Source organism: Scyliorhinus torazame, chromosome 6, assembly GCF_047496885.1.
Source record: "Scyliorhinus torazame isolate Kashiwa2021f chromosome 6, sScyTor2.1, whole genome shotgun sequence".
NCBI classification, from domain to species: domain Eukaryota; kingdom Metazoa; phylum Chordata; class Chondrichthyes; order Carcharhiniformes; family Scyliorhinidae; genus Scyliorhinus; species Scyliorhinus torazame.
This window is the reverse complement of record NC_092712.1, coordinates 156409919-156429563: the sequence shown is the minus strand read 5'-3', so window position 1 is coordinate 156429563 and position 19645 is coordinate 156409919. Positions and strand designations below refer to the sequence as shown.

General features: G+C 43.8%; 1 protein-coding gene across 1 annotated transcript in view; it reads left to right on the top strand.

Moving 5' to 3' along the window:
* nfx1 (nuclear transcription factor, X-box binding 1) overlaps nt 1-19645 on the top strand; it is a 119874-nt gene that overhangs the window by 63062 nt on the left and 37167 nt on the right. Inside the window, exons 10-14 of the mRNA XM_072509000.1 lie at nt 2196-2293; nt 3113-3143; nt 4597-4679; nt 9676-9784; nt 10600-10719. Of these exons, the coding sequence (XP_072365101.1) occupies nt 2196-2293; nt 3113-3143; nt 4597-4679; nt 9676-9784; nt 10600-10719 (441 nt within the window). The remainder of the gene's footprint in view (nt 1-2195; nt 2294-3112; nt 3144-4596; nt 4680-9675; nt 9785-10599; nt 10720-19645) is intronic.

Sequence of the window (19645 nt, the reverse complement as noted above, 5' to 3'; positions counted from 1 at the left end):
TCCGGAGATGGCAAAGAGCGGGAATTAGGAGGATGGGGATCTATTTATAGACGGGAACTTCCCCAGCTTGAAAGCCTTGGAGGATAAATTTGAATTGCCAGCAGGGAATGGGTTTAGGTATTTGCAGGTGCGAGACTTGAGAAAGCAGGTTCCGGCCTTCCCGCTGCTGCCACGGGGGATACAGGATAGAGTAGTCTCCAGTACCTGGGTGGGAGAGGGGAAGGTAACAGATATTTACCAGGAACTTTAGGATGTGGAGGAAACTCCGGTGGATGAGTTTAAGGGCAAGTGTGAAGACGAGCTAGGAAAAGGGATAGAGGCGAGTGTGTGGGCGGATGCCCTAAGCAGGGTTAATACATCCTCATCATGTGCCAGGCTTAGCATGATACAATTCATGGTAGTCCACCGGGCACACATGACAGTGGCCTGGATGAGCAAGTTTTTTGGGGTAGAGGACAGGTGTGCGAGGTGCGCGGGAAGCCCAGCAAATCATGTCCACATGTTTTGGGCATGCCCGAAGCTTACAGGGTTTCGCTAAGGCAATGTCCATGGTACTCAAAACACGGGTGGTGCCAAGTCCGGAGGTGGCGATTTTTGGTGTGTCGGAAGAGCCGGGAGTTCAGGGGGCGAAAGTGGCTGACGTCCTGGCCTTTGCCTCCCTGGTAGCCCGGAGACGGATCTTATTAATGTGGAGGGACTCAAAGCCCCCGAGTGTAGAGACCTGGGTTAGTGACATGGCTGGGTTTCTCAGTCTCGAGAAAATAAAGTTTGCCTTAAGAGTCAATGGTTGGGTTCACCCGGAGGTGGCAGCCGTTTGTCTACTTTTTCGGGGAAAATTAAAATGTCAGCAGAAGCAGAATTCCAAGGGGGGCGGGAGGGAGGAGGAGAGAGGGCCGGACTGTTGTTTTATGGTTGGGGTGTGTGAAGATTGTGATGGGGTGGAGATGTTTAATGTACCATGTTATGTCATGCTATTATTATTATAAAAACTTGCAAATACCCTAATCTGGGGCTGGTTTAGCACAGTGCTAAAGAGCTGGGCTTTTAAAGCAGACCAAGGCAGGCCAGCAGCACGGTTCAATTCCCGTACCATTGGTGAAATGGCAAGCCAGGTCACATTTGCAGACAAAATAAAGGTGTTTAGAAAGTGTGTTCTCATGTATTTGGTATCCTCATTGTGGAAGACACTACACCATGAGCAGAAAATACAATATAACATCGCTGTCTCACATCAGAGATGTGTTTAGGACGATCTATTTGGTGTTAACCCTGCACCGACTGCAGTTCGGCAGGGAAGTGTCTGGGATGATTAAATGCTGTTGTTTAATGGTAAAGCAAATAACAGTATCCTAGATCAAGTTATGTCGCTGTAAAATAGAGACAAGAGGAAATGTGCTTGGCCCCAGAAAACAGCAGAAGTTCGTGCATTGAATTTTCAAGATAGTTTTTTGATGGACCAGGGAGTCTAGGGTTGTGGGGTAGCAGATAGGAAAGTGAAGTTGAGACTTCAGTCCAATCAGCCATGATCTTAATGAATGGTGGAGCATCCTCGGAGGGCTGAATGGCCTTCTCCTGTGTTCTTATGTTGGGATCATTAAGTGGTGGAAGATGATCTGGTGGATGTGAACCTGGTACTGTGGAAGTTAAGGACAGGGAGGGACATTTTAAGAGCGTGAATACGAGTAGGATCTCACAAAATGGGACAGACACTGTCCCCCTGACACTGAGGAAAGCACTGACACCAAAAGACATTTCAGATGTTCCACTCTGGAAAGAGGAGTCACCAAAGCAAATGTGACGACTATGAAAAATTGGGAACATGCTCCAAATCAACTTAGATCTGACGCAATCCATTAAGAAGATTGTACAGGCAGTTCTTTGTCAGTGTAAATTTGGCAAATTGTGGACTAGAGTACAAATGAATGCTATGTGACAGTATGGTAAAACTTAAATTCTTAAGTATGGCCAAGAAAGTGGACAGATTGACTCCAGGTTAACAGCTTGACTCCAGGTTAACAGCTTGAAGGAAGTTTGGCTTGGTGACTGAAAAACTTTGTTTCATTGTTGCCATTTCTGTTGATACTGAATGATTAGTGTGGCTGCCTTCCAACATTATTCAGATAATTTTGACGCTGCAGCAATTCTGAAGTTTAGCTTCATGGTTAGAACTAATACGGATTGTCTTTAAAATCTAGATTCCATTCATACTTGTAGTAACCTTTGCCATGAAGGTGAATGTGGACCATGTTCTGGAACTTCAATTGTGAACTGCCGGTGTGGATTTAAAAAGAAGGCAAGTAAAAGGGTAGATCTGTGGTATAACATCTGATATCTACTTTATCGGTTTTATTTCCAATATTAATATACTCCAGCATTGCAGTTACAGTGAGACAAGGGCAACTTCAGGGAATTTAGTGCTTTTTCCAGGACCCCAACTTCCCCATAGGGTTGCAGATCAGGTCCCGTTCCCAGGGTTGAGAATTGGGTTAAACTGGTCCTGTGACTTGCTTCAGAGTGCTCTCTGCCTGACTGAAAGCCAAGTGCCAAGCCTGTCAATCAGGCTGACTTCCAGGTGGAGAGCCTGTTGTGAGAGGATGCGTGCTGTGGAGTCAAAATAATTCTTAACATGCAAGGAGACCCAGTCTTCAGATTTCCCATCTGAAACTCCATCCAACACCCACTCCATCAGCATAACTCACCAGACTAAATACACAGAACATAATTATAGTAAATTAGCTACATCAGAAGAGAATAAACAGCTAATGCCAATTCTAAACCAGAAAACTAATTTTATTTGCCACTATCGTTAGCGCAGCATGTCCATTTAACAGTAGATTCGCTATTAACCCCTATGGGTTTGGCTAAGGACTGTAGGTTTGCCATTTATAAGTAGTTGTCCAATATCAATAGCGAATATAAGTGCACTATGTTCCTTTATTGTGCTGTTTACTTATGTCTTCCATACTTGAGGTGTGTGGAAAAATTTAATTCTGCAGAAATAACTTCAAATTAATCATTCATATGTTCTTGGGGGAACAACTGCAGTTTAAGAAAAATAATTTTGAGCCAAAGAATTCCAGCTTGTGTAATAATTGTTGTTAATTCTGTATAGGATGTTCCCTGTGTGAATATCACGAAGGAAGGTAAGCACAGAGATGTTTCCAATTATTTTTTTAAAGTAGTGATAAACATTCAGGTAAAATGTAGTAGGACGCTGATTATTTGATGTGCTTATTTTTTTTGAGATTTTAAAGTAGGCTCAATTAAAATTCACGCTGTAAGTTTTTCTCCCTTCAGTTTCCCAACACCATATATGATTTTTGAACGATGTCCCAAAAAGCCATTATGAAATATTTGCTACACTTATTTGACAAGCTAATTTGCTTTTGCCTATTCTGCCCCTCTGTATTGGGAAATCTTCCCACAACACCAGTGCTGAATTTCATAACATGCTATGCAGTGGTTTATACTTAATTTTTACTTAAGGACTGAAAAGTGAACACTAAAAACACTTTGATTATTGACTTGCACTGCAAATTGTACAACATTTGTATAGTATGGTTTAGCACAATGGGCTAAACAGCTGGCTTGTAAAGCAGAACAAGGCCAGCAATGCGGGTTCAATTCCTGTACCAACCTCCCCAAACAGGTGCTGAATGTGGCGACTAGGGGCTTTTCACAGTAACTTCATTTGAAGCCTACTTGTGACAATAAGCTATTTTAATTTTTTCGTTTCATAGTACAAAACACATTACCTTTGGTTCCCATCAGGTTTCCAAGTACACATTGCCCAGTGATGTGTATTGGCCCCATGCATTGATTTCACATCACTTTGAGTTTCATTGGCTGCAGTAACACTCCAGCTTGATGCACTGCTGTAGTGTAAAAGCTATTCATTGCACATTTGCGTATTTATTTTTTAAGTTATGAAAAAAACTACTCTCCGACAATAAGTTTTTTTTACAAAGGAACTTGGCTGTTAATTGCATGTATCCGAGATCCATCTGCAGATCTGTTTTATGTCTGACGCTGATGTGTATCACATTGCATAGATGCCAGCCTGTGACTGATACTGTCAGCAAAAATACAGTCAGTTTAACCTCAATATAAATACAGGCAGTTTACTTTCAGAACTTTAAATGAGAACTTGCTATTGACGAATGGAAAATCCTGGAAATTGTTTCTTTAGTCTTGGTATTTTATAAGCTAAAATTCCTACATCATTATATAAATTATAAAATTTAATGAGGGCATATATTTAAAGCATCCTTGTGGATTCTTAAATATAAGCATTTAACTCTCAATTGGTTTGCTATTTTGTAATTTATGTCAAGAACAAGTTTGCTGGGAAGTGGGAAAGAAATTGGCTGTGCTTTCAATTCTTTGTCTAATGCTTTACAAATGTTCAATTTTTTTTGTGACATTATTGGAGGTAATATTGATTTTGGTTTGCAGTAAATTGTTAACCGAATGCTTGTGTTACCTATGCAATTGCATTTCTGAAAGAAGATTGCCCTTTGTGTGGTGATAAGCCTTCATGAGCTGCTGCGTAATATCCTCTCTGAGTATCCTCTTTGCTGTCAATCTCTTGTGTAGAAGATCTGCTGTTCTTATGTGACAAGCGCTGCAATAAGAAGCGTTATTGTGGCCGCCACAAATGTAATGAAGTTTGTTGTGTGGTAAGTAAAACCAAATGAATTTGAAACTTCCGTACTGCAGACTTTATTTGTTTAATATTTGTAGTGCAGAAATATATTGTACTGTGACAATCATCAGCATTTTGATAGATCTATCTAGATACATAAATATCTCTCCATCACTCTTTACTAAAGGGCAGCAAATGTAATGTATGATATATTCATTAATCAACTAAATCATCATAGTCCAATTTGCCATGTTAATCCTTCAGTGCAAAGTTGTCATGCATTCGCATGGTTCATTGCCGTCTACCATGACACCAGTTAACAGTAAAAACAATGGAGCACAATGCGAGTAAGCACAACTCCACAGTATAGAAATAATATTGGAATGACAGGAGAACATAAGAAATAGAAGCTGCAATGAGATATTTGGCTATTCACGTCAACTCTGACATTCAACAAGATCATGGCTGATCTTCTACCTCAACTTCACCTTCCTGCACTACCCCAAGTTTCATAATTTCCTTAATATCCAAAAATCTGTAAATCTCTACCTTGAATATACTCTGACTGAGTTTTCTGGGGTTTAGAATCCTAAAGATTCAAAACCATTTAAGTAAAGACATTTCTCCTCCGCTCAGTCTTAAATGGCTTAGTGTAAGGCTGACTTGTATGTCCCAGATGCCTCAGCCAGGGGAAACTTTTTCTCTGAATCTACCTGATTCCTTAAGAATCATATTGGTTTCAGTTAGACATCTCATTCTTCTAAACTCCAAGGGATATTGCCCTCGTCTGCTCAATCTCTCCTTATAGTACAATCCCCTCCTCACAGGAACCAGTCTACTGAATCTTCACTGCACTCCCTTTAGAGCAAGTATATCATCCTCTAGGTAATATCAAAATTCACACAACACTCCCAAATGTGTTCTCACCAATGCCTTGCATGATTGTAGTAAGATGTCTTTAATTTTACATGCCAATCACTTTGTGCCAAAACTAGCATACCATTTGCCTTTGTGTATGTTAACTTCTTGTGATTCATTTTCAAGGGTACCCATGCCCCTGTAAATGTATTGTATTCTATCTGTCATGTTAAGACCATAAGACATAGGTGCGGAAGTAAGGCCATTCGGCCCATTGAGTCCACTCCACCATTCAATCATGGCTGATTTCAACTCCATTTACCCGCTCTCTCTCCATAGCCCTTAATTCCTTGAGAAATCAAGAATTTATCAACTTCTGTCTTAAAGACACTCAACGTCCCGGCCTCCACCGCCCTCTGTGGCAATGAATTCCACAGACCCTTGCTCACTTACCTCTGCTGTCTATATCCTGCTGCAGCCTCTTTGCGTCTTCCCATTTATTGTATTGACAGCAGATACATTACATTCAGTCCCCTCATTTAAGTCATTAGAATTAAGAAATGTAAATAACTGAGGTCCAAGTACCAATCCTTGCAGCATCCCACTCGTTACAGCCTGCCAACCTGAAAATATCCAGTTTAATCCTATTATCTGCTTTCTGTCCATGAACCAATCCTCACTCCATGCTAATCTACAGGTCAAATATCCTTTATTCGTATATTCAAAAATCAAACCTTTTGTAAAAGGTTATGCAGTTAATTTGTATGTTAATAAAGGCATGTAATGTAACATATTACAGGCATAGTAAGTGTTGACAGATAAGACGTAGGGTGTATGAGAGTTTACAATTGCAGAAACAACCTAATATTTATCGACTATACATAGTCTAGGCTTAGGCTATTACAATGTAAATAGGCCTAAGCCTATAACGTATATATCATGGATCAGAAAGTATCAGAATACCGAAACGCAATCGGCCCCAAGGGTGTGATGATGTAGGAATTTCAGCTATATTGTATTATATGTATTTGGTGCAGTAAAGGTTACAAGCCTGGGTTAGTGTGAACATGACTGATGCAGTGATGTTTAAAAAAATCCTGGTTTGCAAGGCAGCCAGGCTTTGTGGCAACGAGAGGTGCAACTAAAGCATCATTGAAGTTGGGCTAATGGAATTTTGTTTCTATTAAGAGGGTTCCCTGGGGAGTAGATAATTAGAGACATTGAGTTCAGCTTGGTGAGATGAGATAGTTAATGGGAGGATCCAGGGCTGAAGCAGTCAGATGTTGAGATTTCAGTGTAGTTTTCGATTGTGATGTGAACAGAAGTCAAACAGCTGCTCTAAATATAGTTCAGTTAAAGATCTGTTGGTGGAAAGACTAGCAGTTTCATTCCAAACAGTTCTGTTAAACATTTGACTGGGGACAGATCAGGAGCAGCTGATCTCAAGACAGTGAGTTAAAGATTTGCCTGTGAACAGGATAGGCAGTTAACAATAAGTTTGAGACTGGCAAGAATCTGTAGCTGGTCCCTGAAGGACATCGCTTTCTCAAAGTGGTTTATTCAAGACATCTCATTTAAAAGTGGAGTGTGACCTGAAATGAATTTTCGTGAAATGGAGGTAAAATATAGCAGTTAGGAATTAGTGCTTCATTGTCATTGTTGAGCATTGTTTAATGGGTAATTGTAAGCTATTTCCTTTGTGTAATGTTAAAAATATTTTAATCCTGTGTTAGTAATAAAGTTTGTTTTAATAGGCCATATTCCTATTTGCGAGTGGAATCACTCGTGGAGCAAAGTATTCTTCCCTCACAGTCTTACAAATGTAATAAAATATTGAGGTTTCTGTCCAGTATCCTAACAACTGTCATGGTCTAGTCCGGGATCATAATAAGGGTTTCAAATAAAGATATTTGACCTGTATTATCCACAATCCTGTGAGGCCTAACTTTGTGCAACAATCTCTCATATGCCACCTTTTTGAATTCCTTTTGAAAATCCAAATACACTACATCCACTGGTTCCCGCTTATCCATCCTGTTAATTAGGTTATTTAAATACTGTTCAATCACAATTTCCCTTTCACAAGTCTGTGTTGGTTCTACTTATTCAGACTATTAATTTTTTTTTTTAAATTTAAATACCCAATTTTTTTCCAATTAAGGGGCAATTTAGCATGGCTAATTTACCTACCCTGCACATCTTGGGGTTTTGGGTAAGACCCACGCAGATACTGGGAGAATGTGCAAACCCCACACGGTCAGTGACCTGGGTCAGGATTGAACCCGTGTCCTCGGCGCCATGAGACAACAGTGCCAACCACTGCGCCACCATGCCTGACTATGAATTTAAGTGCCCTATTACCAAATGTGTCCCTAATAATAGATTCAAACACCTAATAATAGATTCTCACATTTTGCCTACCACTGATGTTAGGTTGGAAACATACAAATTAGGAGTAGGCCATTCAGTCCCTTAACCTTGCTCCACCTTTACAATCCCTCCTCTGGCTCTCCACTCCAATTCCATCTCCCATCTGGCGCTCAGCTCCCACCTTTTACCATCTCCCCTCTGGCTCTCAGCTCCCACCTTTTACAATCTCCCCACTGGCTCTCCGCTCCCACCTTTTACCATCTCCCCTCTGGCTCTCAGCTCCCACCTTTTACAATCTCCCCTCTGGCTCTCAGCTCCCACCTTTTACAATCTCCCCACTGGCTCTCAGCACCCACCTTTTACAATCTCCCCTCTGGCTCTCAGCTCCCACCTTTTACAATTTCCCCTCTGGCTCTCAGCTCCCACCTTTTACAATCTCCCCTCTGGCTCTCAGCTCCCACCTTTTACAATCTCCCCTCTGGCTCTCAGCTCCCACCTTTTCCCATCTCCCCTCTGGCTCTCCACCAATTCCATCTCCCCTCTCGTTGTCAGCTCCCACCTTTTATGATCTCTCCTCTGGCTCTCAACTCTTAGTCTGTAGTCTCCCCTCTGACTCTCAACCCCCGTTCTTTACAATCTACCCTCCAGCTCTCAACCCTCACTCTTTTTATAATCTCTCCTCTGGTTCTCAACCCTCGCTCTTTATAATCTCCCCTCTGCCTCTTAAACCTCACTCTTTACAATCTCCCCTCTGCCTCTTAATCCTCACTCTTTACAATCTCCCCTCTGCCTCTCATCCCTCACTCTTTACAATCTCCCCTCTGGCTCTCAACCCTCACTCTTTACAATCTCCCCTTTGTCTCTCAACCCTCAACCCTCACTCTTTACAATCTCCCCTCTCTCTCAACCCTCACTCTTTACAATCTCCCCTCTGTCTCTCAACCCTCACTCTTTACAATCTTCCCTCTGGCTCTCAACCCCGGCACTTTACAATCTCCCCTCTGTCTCTCAACCCTCACTCTTTACAATCTCCCCTCTGGCTCTCAACCCTCACTCTTTACAATCTCCCCTCCGTCTCTCAACCCTCACTCTTTACAATCTCCCCTCTGTCTCTCAACCCTCACTCTTTACAATCTCTCCTCTGCCTCTCAGCTCTTGCTTTTTTTTCAGATGTTCTCTGTTAGTAATTTCTTCTTTGAGTTCAATTTTGTCATGGCTGTTGGTGCTATTGCAGGGTACCTATGGGCTATTTGTTATCCATATTTTTTTATTCAAATTTACAACAAACATGCCGACCTCACGCTTCATTTTGTGTCTATAACAATTTTAAAATACTAGATGTTCCTGAAATCAACCAACACTGTACAATAAGAAGAATTTCGCCACTAGGCAACATGTGCACTCTGAAGTTGCCAGAGACTGTTAGAGCAATTTGACTTTCTGGCCTTTAATGTGCAGCCCAGTACCCATCTTGCACATGAGTTTGCTTAATATATGCACCCTTTGCTCATTATATACCAGCTCATCATAATCTCCTCTACTTTCCAAACCATGCTTCCTGCATTTTTTGTTCCATCTGCTATCTTAGTGCTACTTCCTACATCTCGCTTATTGCTTCCTGGTTCATGGAATACCACGACAGACCCGCTAATGTTTCCATAAAGGCATTAATTGAATCTCTAATCTTGGCAAATGTTTGAATAGTATATTGAATGACAGGATGATTGCTAAATGGATTTTTGGAATAATTTAGAGGCTATCATGCTTCATGTATTGTAACCTGATACTTTCATTATTTTTAGGATACTGAGCATAAGTGTCTCCTTCTCTGTGGACGCAAGCTTAACTGTGGGCAGCACAAGTGTGAGGAGCCTTGCCATCGTGGAAACTGTCAGAATTGCTGGCAAAGTAGTACGTAGAAAGTCATAAAAGATGGTTGCATAGTAATTTGATTTGGTGACCATATAAATATGTAAGCGTTTAAACTTGCTTCACTGCAAAATCTGTAACACTTCCTTGTGAATCAGAAGTCAACCCTGCAGTGACCTCACGGCTGAAGAGAGTATCATTGGATTGGTGCAGCAGTCTCCAATTTGTTTTAAAAAGTGAAACCCTTTTCAGTTACTGTTTACCTTATCCATAGTTTATAGACTGGAGAAGCGATAAATGCTTAGAATAAATGATCTAGATTGAAGCTAATGTGAGGATAGAAGAATCCCTATAGACAACTCTCAAAATTATCCTATGATCAGCCTAAGAATGTTTCTCTGCTCTCCACGGGGAAAGTCTGGGCACTTCCTACCCTGCAATCTCCCTTTCTTCCATAAGACCCTCAAAATCACTCCCGTCGAAGCCAGTGGGCAACCATGCAAAACTCTACATTGTTTGTCAGAAAGAGCCCTGGACTGTCTTTGTGCCTGTTTCAGGGGTGAAGTGGATGGACAGAATTTAAATAAGCTCAGTGGTTAAAATTGGCGTGCTCTCCTGCTACCTTGCCAAGCTGGAAGTTAACTCCCACTGGAAAGCTGCTTTGATGTTAAATTTGCCTGAAAACTCACTCTTTTTCTATCGTTCCCTTTCCCTCCGTTTTTCCCAGCCCACTATTAGTATAACAGTCAATTTCTTCATCTGTTATTGCCTACAGGTAGACTATAAGTTCCCCAGTTCATGACATTGCAAACTGTTGTAAGCTAGATTTTAAAATTCATTCAACATTTGCTTTTTAGGCTTTGATGAACTGACATGTCATTGTGGCAAATCGGTGATCTATCCTCCAGTACCATGTGGCACCAGACCTCCAGAGTGCAAAAACCCCTGCATCAGGGAACATGAGTGTGATCATCCAGGTAACAGAGACCAGCTCTGCCAGCTTGTTCCTTAAATTAAAAGCATTTTTTTTTAATTGTAAGAAAAGTGATCATAGCATTCTTGTTTAAAAATGCATACATGAATGATTTGAACATTAGAAGTTCAATTAGCAACTTGAATTTGCAGAGGATATTTAAAGAGACGGAGACTAAAAACCCACAGAATGAATTAGGATTTGAAATGGGACTGAGAAATGGCATCCTGAGTTTCTGACGGGGACCAAACAGAGTCACTTCAGGCTTCCCAAACCTGAACTGCAAGACATTATTGAAACGGGCAAATGAAACATGATATGTACAAGTGTGAAGTATTATGTGCAGTAAGAAAAATGGGTAACTTGTGAATGATGGTACATTGCTATAGGCTATTATCGAAAGATCAAGGTATATTAGTAAACTGAGCTGCAGCATGTAGCGATACAGCTGAACAGAAATCCAAGTAAACCAAATTATATATGAAATAGTGGAGTATAGTTCTGATAATTTCATAATGAAACAAATACAGTGCATTGGGCAGATTGCTCCTCTATTGTACTGTGACTAATTTGAATCACCCAATCTATATACTGGTCCAGAAAACCATCCTGTATCCACTCCAGAAATTCCTCCTCTATTGTACTGTGACTAATTTGAGTCACCCAATCTATATGCAGATGAAATAGTGTCTAGGTGGCGGTGAGAAGAGCCAGGTGACCACTCCTTTGAGGCAGATAATGATTTATGGTTTGCAAAGGTGGACTGGGAAGATTTCAACAGCAATTTGTATTTAATTAGTATTTTTAACATCAAAATATCCCATGATGATTTACCTTTTGCCTCAGACCCAGATAAGAATATGAGGGCAACTACAAGGAGTAATACAATTAGAGGTGGATTTGAGGAGGCTTTTAAAGTATGAGAAAGATGTAACAAAGTGAAAGCTGAGGGAGAGAGTTCCAGAATGCAGGGCTAAGATGGATTAAAAGTCTTGAATCAAAGCAAGAAACGTTGGATGTGATGTGGGAGATTGAGGGCCTGTTATATTGTTTCTGATAGACATACAAGAATTAACTGGAAGGCTTCCTTAACTGTATCAAGAGTGTCCAAAGTTATTAAACTTATCCTTTCTTTACCAATATGCTGGTACAAATTTCTTCATCATGTAATTTGAATGCAGCTTCAGTTTATGTTTACAATTTTGAATTCCGAGTTTTAACTCATTGACTTTCAACAAACATACAGGATTATATAGTACTGTACTATGTGCTTCTGATTTTAGCATTGATGGTGTTCCACAGAAGTAACAGTCTGGCTGCCTGTACAAGACAAAAAAGAGAATACGAAAAGGCAGGGAAAGCAAAGGACTGTATCCGCTAATAACACAAAAAACTAGGGACAGGACAAGGTACGTTGAAAGGACCAGCCTTGAGGTTTTGGAACAGACGGAGCATTCAAAATAAAATGGATGAATCAGTTGCACAGATAGATATAAAGGGAGATGGCATAATTGGAATTATGGAGACATGGCTCCAAGGTGACCAAGGATGGGAACTAAACATTGAGGGCGATTCAGTTTTTAGGAACGAACAACAGAAAGGAAAAGGTGATAGAGTTGCACTGTTGATTAAAGAAAATATTGATGGACTTCCGGGTGCGGCGATGACCAGCTGAGTCGCACGTTTCGGCAGCTCCCGGTGAAACGGACTTTTGGGCTCTTGATAGGAGCCCCAACGGCAATTTTGACGGCTAAAAACACTGTGCGGTAAACCAGAAGGGAATCCCCCCCCCCCCTGGATACGGATGAAAAAAGGAGAAAGTGGCCGGATTGCAGTGGATCCTTTAGAACAGCGGCAAGGAAGGCAAGCAAAAACCAAGATGGCGTCGGAAGGTGGCAGTTTAACATGGGGCCCTGAACAACAAGAGTTCTTGAAATGCTGTGTGGAAGAGCTCAAAAAGGAAATGAAGAAAGAGCTGTTGGCCCCGATACTACAGGCGATCGAAGGGCTAAAGGAGGAACAAAAGACCCAGGAGCGGGAGCTTCGGGTCGTGAAGGCAAAGGCAGCCGAGAATGAGGACGACATACAGGGCCTGGTGGTGAAGACGGAGATGCATGAGGCACATCAGAAACGATGTGTGGAAAGGTTGGAGGCACTGGAGAACAACGCAAGGAGGAACAACTTGAGGATTCTTGGTCTTCCTGAAGGTGTGGAGGGAGCGGACGTCGGGGCATATGTGAGCACGATGCTGCACTCGCTAATGGGAGCGGAGGCCCCGGCGGGTCCGTTGGAGGTGGAGGGAGCATACCGAGTGATGGCGCGCGGACCGAGAGCAGGAGAAATTCCCAGAGCCATAGTGGTGAGATTCCTCCGTTTTAAGGATAGAGAAATGGTCCTTAGATGGGCAAAGAAAACTCGGAGCAGTAAATGGGAGAACGCGGTGATCCACGTTTATCAAGACTGGAGTGCGGAGGTGGCGAGAAGGAGGACGAGCTTTAATCAGGCCAAGGCGGTGCTTCATAAAAAGAAGATAAAATTTGGAATGCTGCAACCGGCAAGACTGTGGGTCACATATCGAGGGAGGCACCACTACTTTGAGACGGCGGATGAAGCGTGGACTTTTATTGTGGAAGAAAAACTGGAATGAGCGGGTTATTAAAAAGAACGTTTGAACAAAGTGGTGGGGCGAATGTGGGGGGCGAAGAGGGGGGTTAAAAAGGGGGAAAGAGGAGTTTTATGTACTAATCCTGCGATGTGGTAACTTTTCTCTCTTCCACAGGTGGTGATGGGGGGAGATGGGGAGGTGGAGGAGATGGGGCGTTGGCCATTGGGGGCGGGGCCAAGGGAGAAGCGCGGGCTTGGTTCCCGCGCTATGATAATCATGGCGGGAATAGAGAAGCAGGAAGGAGGGGGCGTCGCACGGTGCGAGCCGAGGTCATGGGGGGAAGCCGAGGTTGGCCAGAGTTTGCTGACTTCTGGGAGCAACATGGGGGGAGTAATTACGCTAGTGGGGGGGGGGTGGGTGGGGGGAATTACTGGGTTGCTGCTGCTGGGGAGAGGGGGGAGCTGGTATGGGCGGGGGGGCACCGCCTGGGGGAGATACAGCTGCGTGGGAACCGGGTGAGGAGCTGGAAAAAGGGGATGGCTAATCGACATGGGGGGGGGTAGGAAGCCCCCCAACCCGGCTGATCACGTGGAACGTGAGAGGGCTGAACGGGCCGATAAAGAGGGCACGGGTACTCGCACACCTTAAGAAACTTAAGGCAGATGTGGTTATGTTACAGGAAACGCACCTGAAACTGATAGACCAGGTTAGGCTACGCAAAGGATGGGTGGGGCAGGTGTTCCATTCGGGGCTAGATGCGAAAAACAGGGGGGTGGCTATATTAGTGGGGAAGCGGGTAATGTTCGAGGCAAAGACTATAGTGGCGGATAACGGGGGCAGATACGTGATGGTGAGTGGCAAACTACAGGGGGAGACGGTGGTTTTGGTAAGCGTATATGCCCCGAACTGGGATGATGCCAATTTTATGAGGCGGATGCTAGGACGCATTCCGGACCTAGAGATGGGAAAGCTGATAATGGGGGGAGATTTTAATACGGTGTTGGAACCAGGGCTGGATAGGTCGAAGTCCAGGGCTGGAAGGAGGCCGGCAGCAGCCAAGGCACTTAAAGATTTTATGGAGCAGATGGGAGGTGTAGACCCGTGGAGATTTAGCAGACCTAGGAGTAAGGAGTTCTCGTTTTTCTCCTATGTCCATAAAGTCTACTCGCGAATAGACTTTTTTGTGCTGGGAAGGGCGTTGATCCCGAAGGTGAGGGGAACGGAGTATATGGCTATAGCCATTTCGGATCAAGCTCCACACTGGGTAGACTTGGAGATAGGGGAGGAAACAGGAGGGCGCCCACCCTGGAGAATGGACATGGGACTAATGGCAGATGAGGGGGTGTGTCTAAGGGTGAGGGGGTGCATTGAAAAGTACTTGGAACTCAATGATAATGGGGAGGTCCTGGTGGGAGTGGTCTGGGAGGCGCTGAAGGCAGTGGTTAGAGGGGAGCTGATATCAATAAGGGCACATAAAGGGAAGCAGGAGAGTAAGGAACGGGAGCGGTTGCTGCAAGAACTTTTGAGGGTGGACAGACAATATGCGGAAGCACCGGAGGAGGGACTGTACAGGGAAAGGCAAAGGCTACATGTAGAATTTGACTTGCTGACTACGGGCACTGCAGAGGCACAATGGAGGAAGGCACAGGGTGTACAGTACGAATATGGGGAGAAGGCGAGCAGGTTGCTGGCACACCAATTGAGGAAAAGGGGAGCAGCGAGGGAAATAGGGGGAGTGAGGGATGAGGAAGGAGAGATGGTGCGGGGAGCGGAGAGAGTGAATGGAGTGTTCAAGACATTTTATAAAAAATTATATGAAGCTCAACCCCCGGATGGGAGGGAGAGAATGATGGGCTTTTTGGATGGGCTGGAATTTCCCAAGGTGGAAGAGCAGGAAAGGGTGGGACTGGGAGCACAGATCGAGGTAGAAGAAGTGGTGAAAGGAATTAGGAGCATGCAGGCGGGAAAGGCCCCGGGACCGGATGGATTCCCAGTCGAATTCTATAGAAAATATGTGGACTTGCTCGCCCCGGTATTAACGAGGACCTTTAATGAGGCAAAGGAAAGGGGACAACTGCCCCCGACTATGTCTGAAGCAACGATATCGCTACTCTTAAAGAAGGAAAAGGACCCGCTACAATGTGGGGGGGGGGGGGGTGGCGGTGTGGTGGGGGTGGGTGGGGGGGGTGGGGGGGGGGGGTGGGGGGTGGCGTGGGTGGGGGGGTGAGGGGTGGGTGGGGGGGGGGGTGGCGGGGAGGAGGAACCAGAAGGACTCTCAGGGTTGTTAATATATACTGTATAATATGTATAGGTCGTTGCTACAGATAATTATATATTGGACTGTTAAATTATATTTTTGGAGAGTGTTACTTGTGATAAGGCAGTTGCCAATTAGGGTTAGTTTTCATTTTTGTTTTTTATTATTTATTCATTTTCTGTTTATAAAATAGGTCATTGTTATTTGTGTTGTTATAATATTGTGTAAAGGATGCACAATGTACTGTGTTGGTTGACCAAAAATTTTCAATAAAATATTTTATTAAAACAGAAAGAAGATATTGATACAATATTGAGCAAAGATAATAGTACAGGTGATGTGGAATCAGTCTGGGTGGAGTTAAGAAACATCAAGGGGCAAAAAACATTTGTGAGGTGGTATACAGACCACAAAACTGCAGTGGTAATGTTGGGAATAGCATTTGCATCAGACAGGAAATTAGAGTTGCATGAGATAAAGGAACTTCTGTGATTATGGGTGACTTTCATCTGCATATAGATTGGGTGACTCAAATTAGTCACTGTACAATAGAGGAGGAATTTCTGGAGTTTATACGGTATGGTTTTCTGGACTAGTATGTTGAGGAAACAAGAAGGGAACAGGCCATCTTGGACTGGGTGTTGTGCAATGAGAAAGGATTAGTTGGCAATCTAGTTGTGAGAGAACCCTTGGGGAATGAGTGACCATAATATGTTAGAATTCTTTATCAAGGTGACTAGTGAGGTGGTTGATTCTGAGACCAAGGTCCTGAACCTTAAAGGTAACTATGATGGCATGAGGCATGACGGCATGACAGCGGCAGGCATTCAAGGAACAAATAGGTGAACTCCAAATGTTTATTCCTATTTGGCGCAAGAGTAGAACCCTTTCTGTGGCCAAACCGAGGCTTAGAAAGGAAATTAGAGATAGTATTAGATTCAAAGAAGGGGCATACAAATTAGAAAGAAAAAGCAATAAACATGAGGATTGGGAACTGTTTAAAATTCAGCAAAGGCAGACCAAGGGATTGATTAAGAAGGGGAAAATACGGGCAGCATGGTGGCACAGTGGGTTAGTCCTGCTGCCTCACGACGCCAAGGTCCCAGGTTCGATCCCGGCTCTGGGTCACTGTCCGTGTGGAGTTTGCACATTCTCCCCGTGTTTGCGTGGGTTTCTCTCCCACAACCCAAAGATGTGCAAGGTAGGTGGATTGAACACACTAAATTGCCCCTTAGTTGGAAAAAGAATTAATTGGATATTCTAAATTTATATTTTTTTTAAAAAGGGGAAAATACAATTTGAAAGTAAACTAGCAGGGAACATAAAAGCTGACTGTAAATAGGTATATAAAGATAAAAAGATTAATACAAACTAATGTAGGCCCCTTACAGTCCATAACAGGGAACAAAGAAATGGCTGAGGAACTAAATTCATACTTTGCTTCTGTCTTCGCAAGGGAAGACTTGAATAATGTACCAGAAGCTCTGAGAAACACAAGTTTAGTGAGGAGCTGAAGGAAATTAGTATTAGCAAAGAAATGTTTTTTTTAAATTCATTTATAGGGTGTGGGCGTCGCTGGTTAGGCCAGCATTTATTGCCCATCCCTAGCTGCCCTTCAGAAGGTGGTGTCGAGTTGCCTTCTTGAACCGCTGTAGTCCTTGAGGTGTAGGTACACCCACTGTGCTGTTAGGGAGAGAGTTCCAGGATGTTGACCCAGTGACAGTGAAGGAGGGGCGATATATTTCCAAGTCAAGATGGTGAGTGACTTTTCATAGATTATCATAGAATTTACAGTGCAGAAGGAGGCCATTCGGCCCATCGAGTCTGCACCGGCTCTTGGAAAGAGCACCCTACCCAAGGGCAACACCTCTACCCTATTCCCATAATCCAGTAACCCCACCCAACACTAAGGGCAATTTTGGACACTAAGGGCAATCTATCACGGCCAATCCACCCAACCTGCACATCTCGGGACTGTGGGAGGAAACCGGAGCACCCGGAGGAAACCCACGCACGCACGGGGAGGATGTGCAGACTCCACACAGACAGTGACCCAAGCCGGAATCGAACCTGGGACCCTGGAGCTGTGAAGCAATTGCGCTATCCACAATGCCACCGTGCTGCCCTTAAGAACAAATTAATCTACACTATATCATTCTACCGTGATCCATGTACCTATCCAATAGCTGCTTGAAGGTCCCTAATGTTTCCGACTCAACTACTTCCACAGGCAGTGCATTCCATGCCCCCACTACTCTCTGGGTAAAGAACCTACCTCTGACATCCCCCCTATATCTTCCACCATTCACCTTAAATTTATTTCCCCTTGTAATGGTTTGTTCCACCCGGGGAAAAAGTCCATGACTGTCTACTCTATCTATTCCCCTGATCATCTTATGAACCTCTATCAAGTCGCCCCTCATCCTTCTCCGTTCTAATGAGAAAAGGCCTAGCACCTTCAACCTTTCCTCATAAGACCTACTCTCCATTCCTGGCAACATTCTGGTAAATCTCCTTTGCACCTTTTCCAAAGCTTCCACATCCTTCCTAAAATGAGGCGACCAGAACTGTACACCGTACTCCAAATGTGGCCTTACCAAGGTTTTGTGCAGCTGCATCATCACCTCACGGCTCTTAAATTCAATCCCTCTGCTAATGAATGCTGGCACACCATAGACCTTCTTCACAGCTCTATCCACTTGAGTGGCAACTTTCAAAGATGTATGAACATAGACCCCAAGATCTCTCTGCTCCTCCACATTGCCAAGAACCCTAACGTTAACCCTGTATTCCGCATTCATATTTGTCCTTCCAAAATGGACAACCTCACACTTTTCAGGGTTAAACTCCATCTGCCACTTCTCAGCCCAGCTCTGCATCCTATCTATGTCTATTTGCAGCCGACAACAGCCCTCCTCACTATCCACAACTCCACCAATCTTTGTATTGTCTGCAAATTTATTGACACACCCTTCAACTCTCTCATCCAAGTCATTAATGAAAATCACAAACAGCGGAGGACCCAGAACTGATCCCTGCGGTACACCACTGGTAACTGGGATCCAGGCTGAATATTTGCCATCCACCACCACTCTCTGACTTCTATCGGTTAGCCAGTTCGTTATCCAACTGGCCAAATTTCCCACTATCCCATGCCTCCTTACTTTCTGCCTATGCTTACCATGGGGAACCTTATCAAATGCCTTACTAAAATCCATGTACACTACATCCACTGCATTACCTTCATCCACATGACTTGGGGGTGGGGGGGATGGGGGACCTCCAGATGGTGGGGTTCCCAAGTATCTGCTGCTCTTGTCCTTCTAGATTATATAGTGGTCATGGGTTTGGAAGGTGTTCTCTAAGGAATCTTGGTGAGTTACTGCAGTGCATCTTGTAGATGGTATATACGGCTGCCACTCTTCGACGGTGGTGGAGGGTTTGATGTTTGTGGAAGGGGGAACAATCAAGCGGGCTGCTTTGCCCTGGATGGTGTCGAGCTTCTTGAGTGTTGTTGGAGTTGCACCCATCCAGGCAAGTGGAGAGTATTCCATTCCATTCCTGACTTGTGCCTTGTGGATGGTGGACAGGCTTTGGGAGGTCAGAAGGTGAGTTACTTGTTGTAGGATTCCTAGCCTTTGACCCGCCTTGGTAGCCACAGTATTAATGTGGCTAGTTCAGATTCAAATCAATGGTAATTCCCAGGATGTTGATTGCGGGCGATTCAGCGATGGTAATGCCATTGAATGTCATGGGGCAGTTGTTAGATCCTCTCTTGCAAGAGATGGTCATTGCCTGGCACTTGTGTGGTGCGAATGTAACTTGCCACTTGTCAGCTCAAGCCTAGGAATTGTCCAGGTCTTGCTGCATTTGGACATGGACTGCTTCATTATCTGAGGAGTCGTGAATCATGCTGAACATTGTGCAGTCACCTGCAAACATCCCACTTTTGATCTTGCAATGGAAGGGAGGTAACTGACGAGCAGCTGAAGATGGTTTGGCTGAGGATACTATCCTGAGGAACCTCTGCAGTATTGTCCTGGAGTTGACCTCCAACCACCACAACCA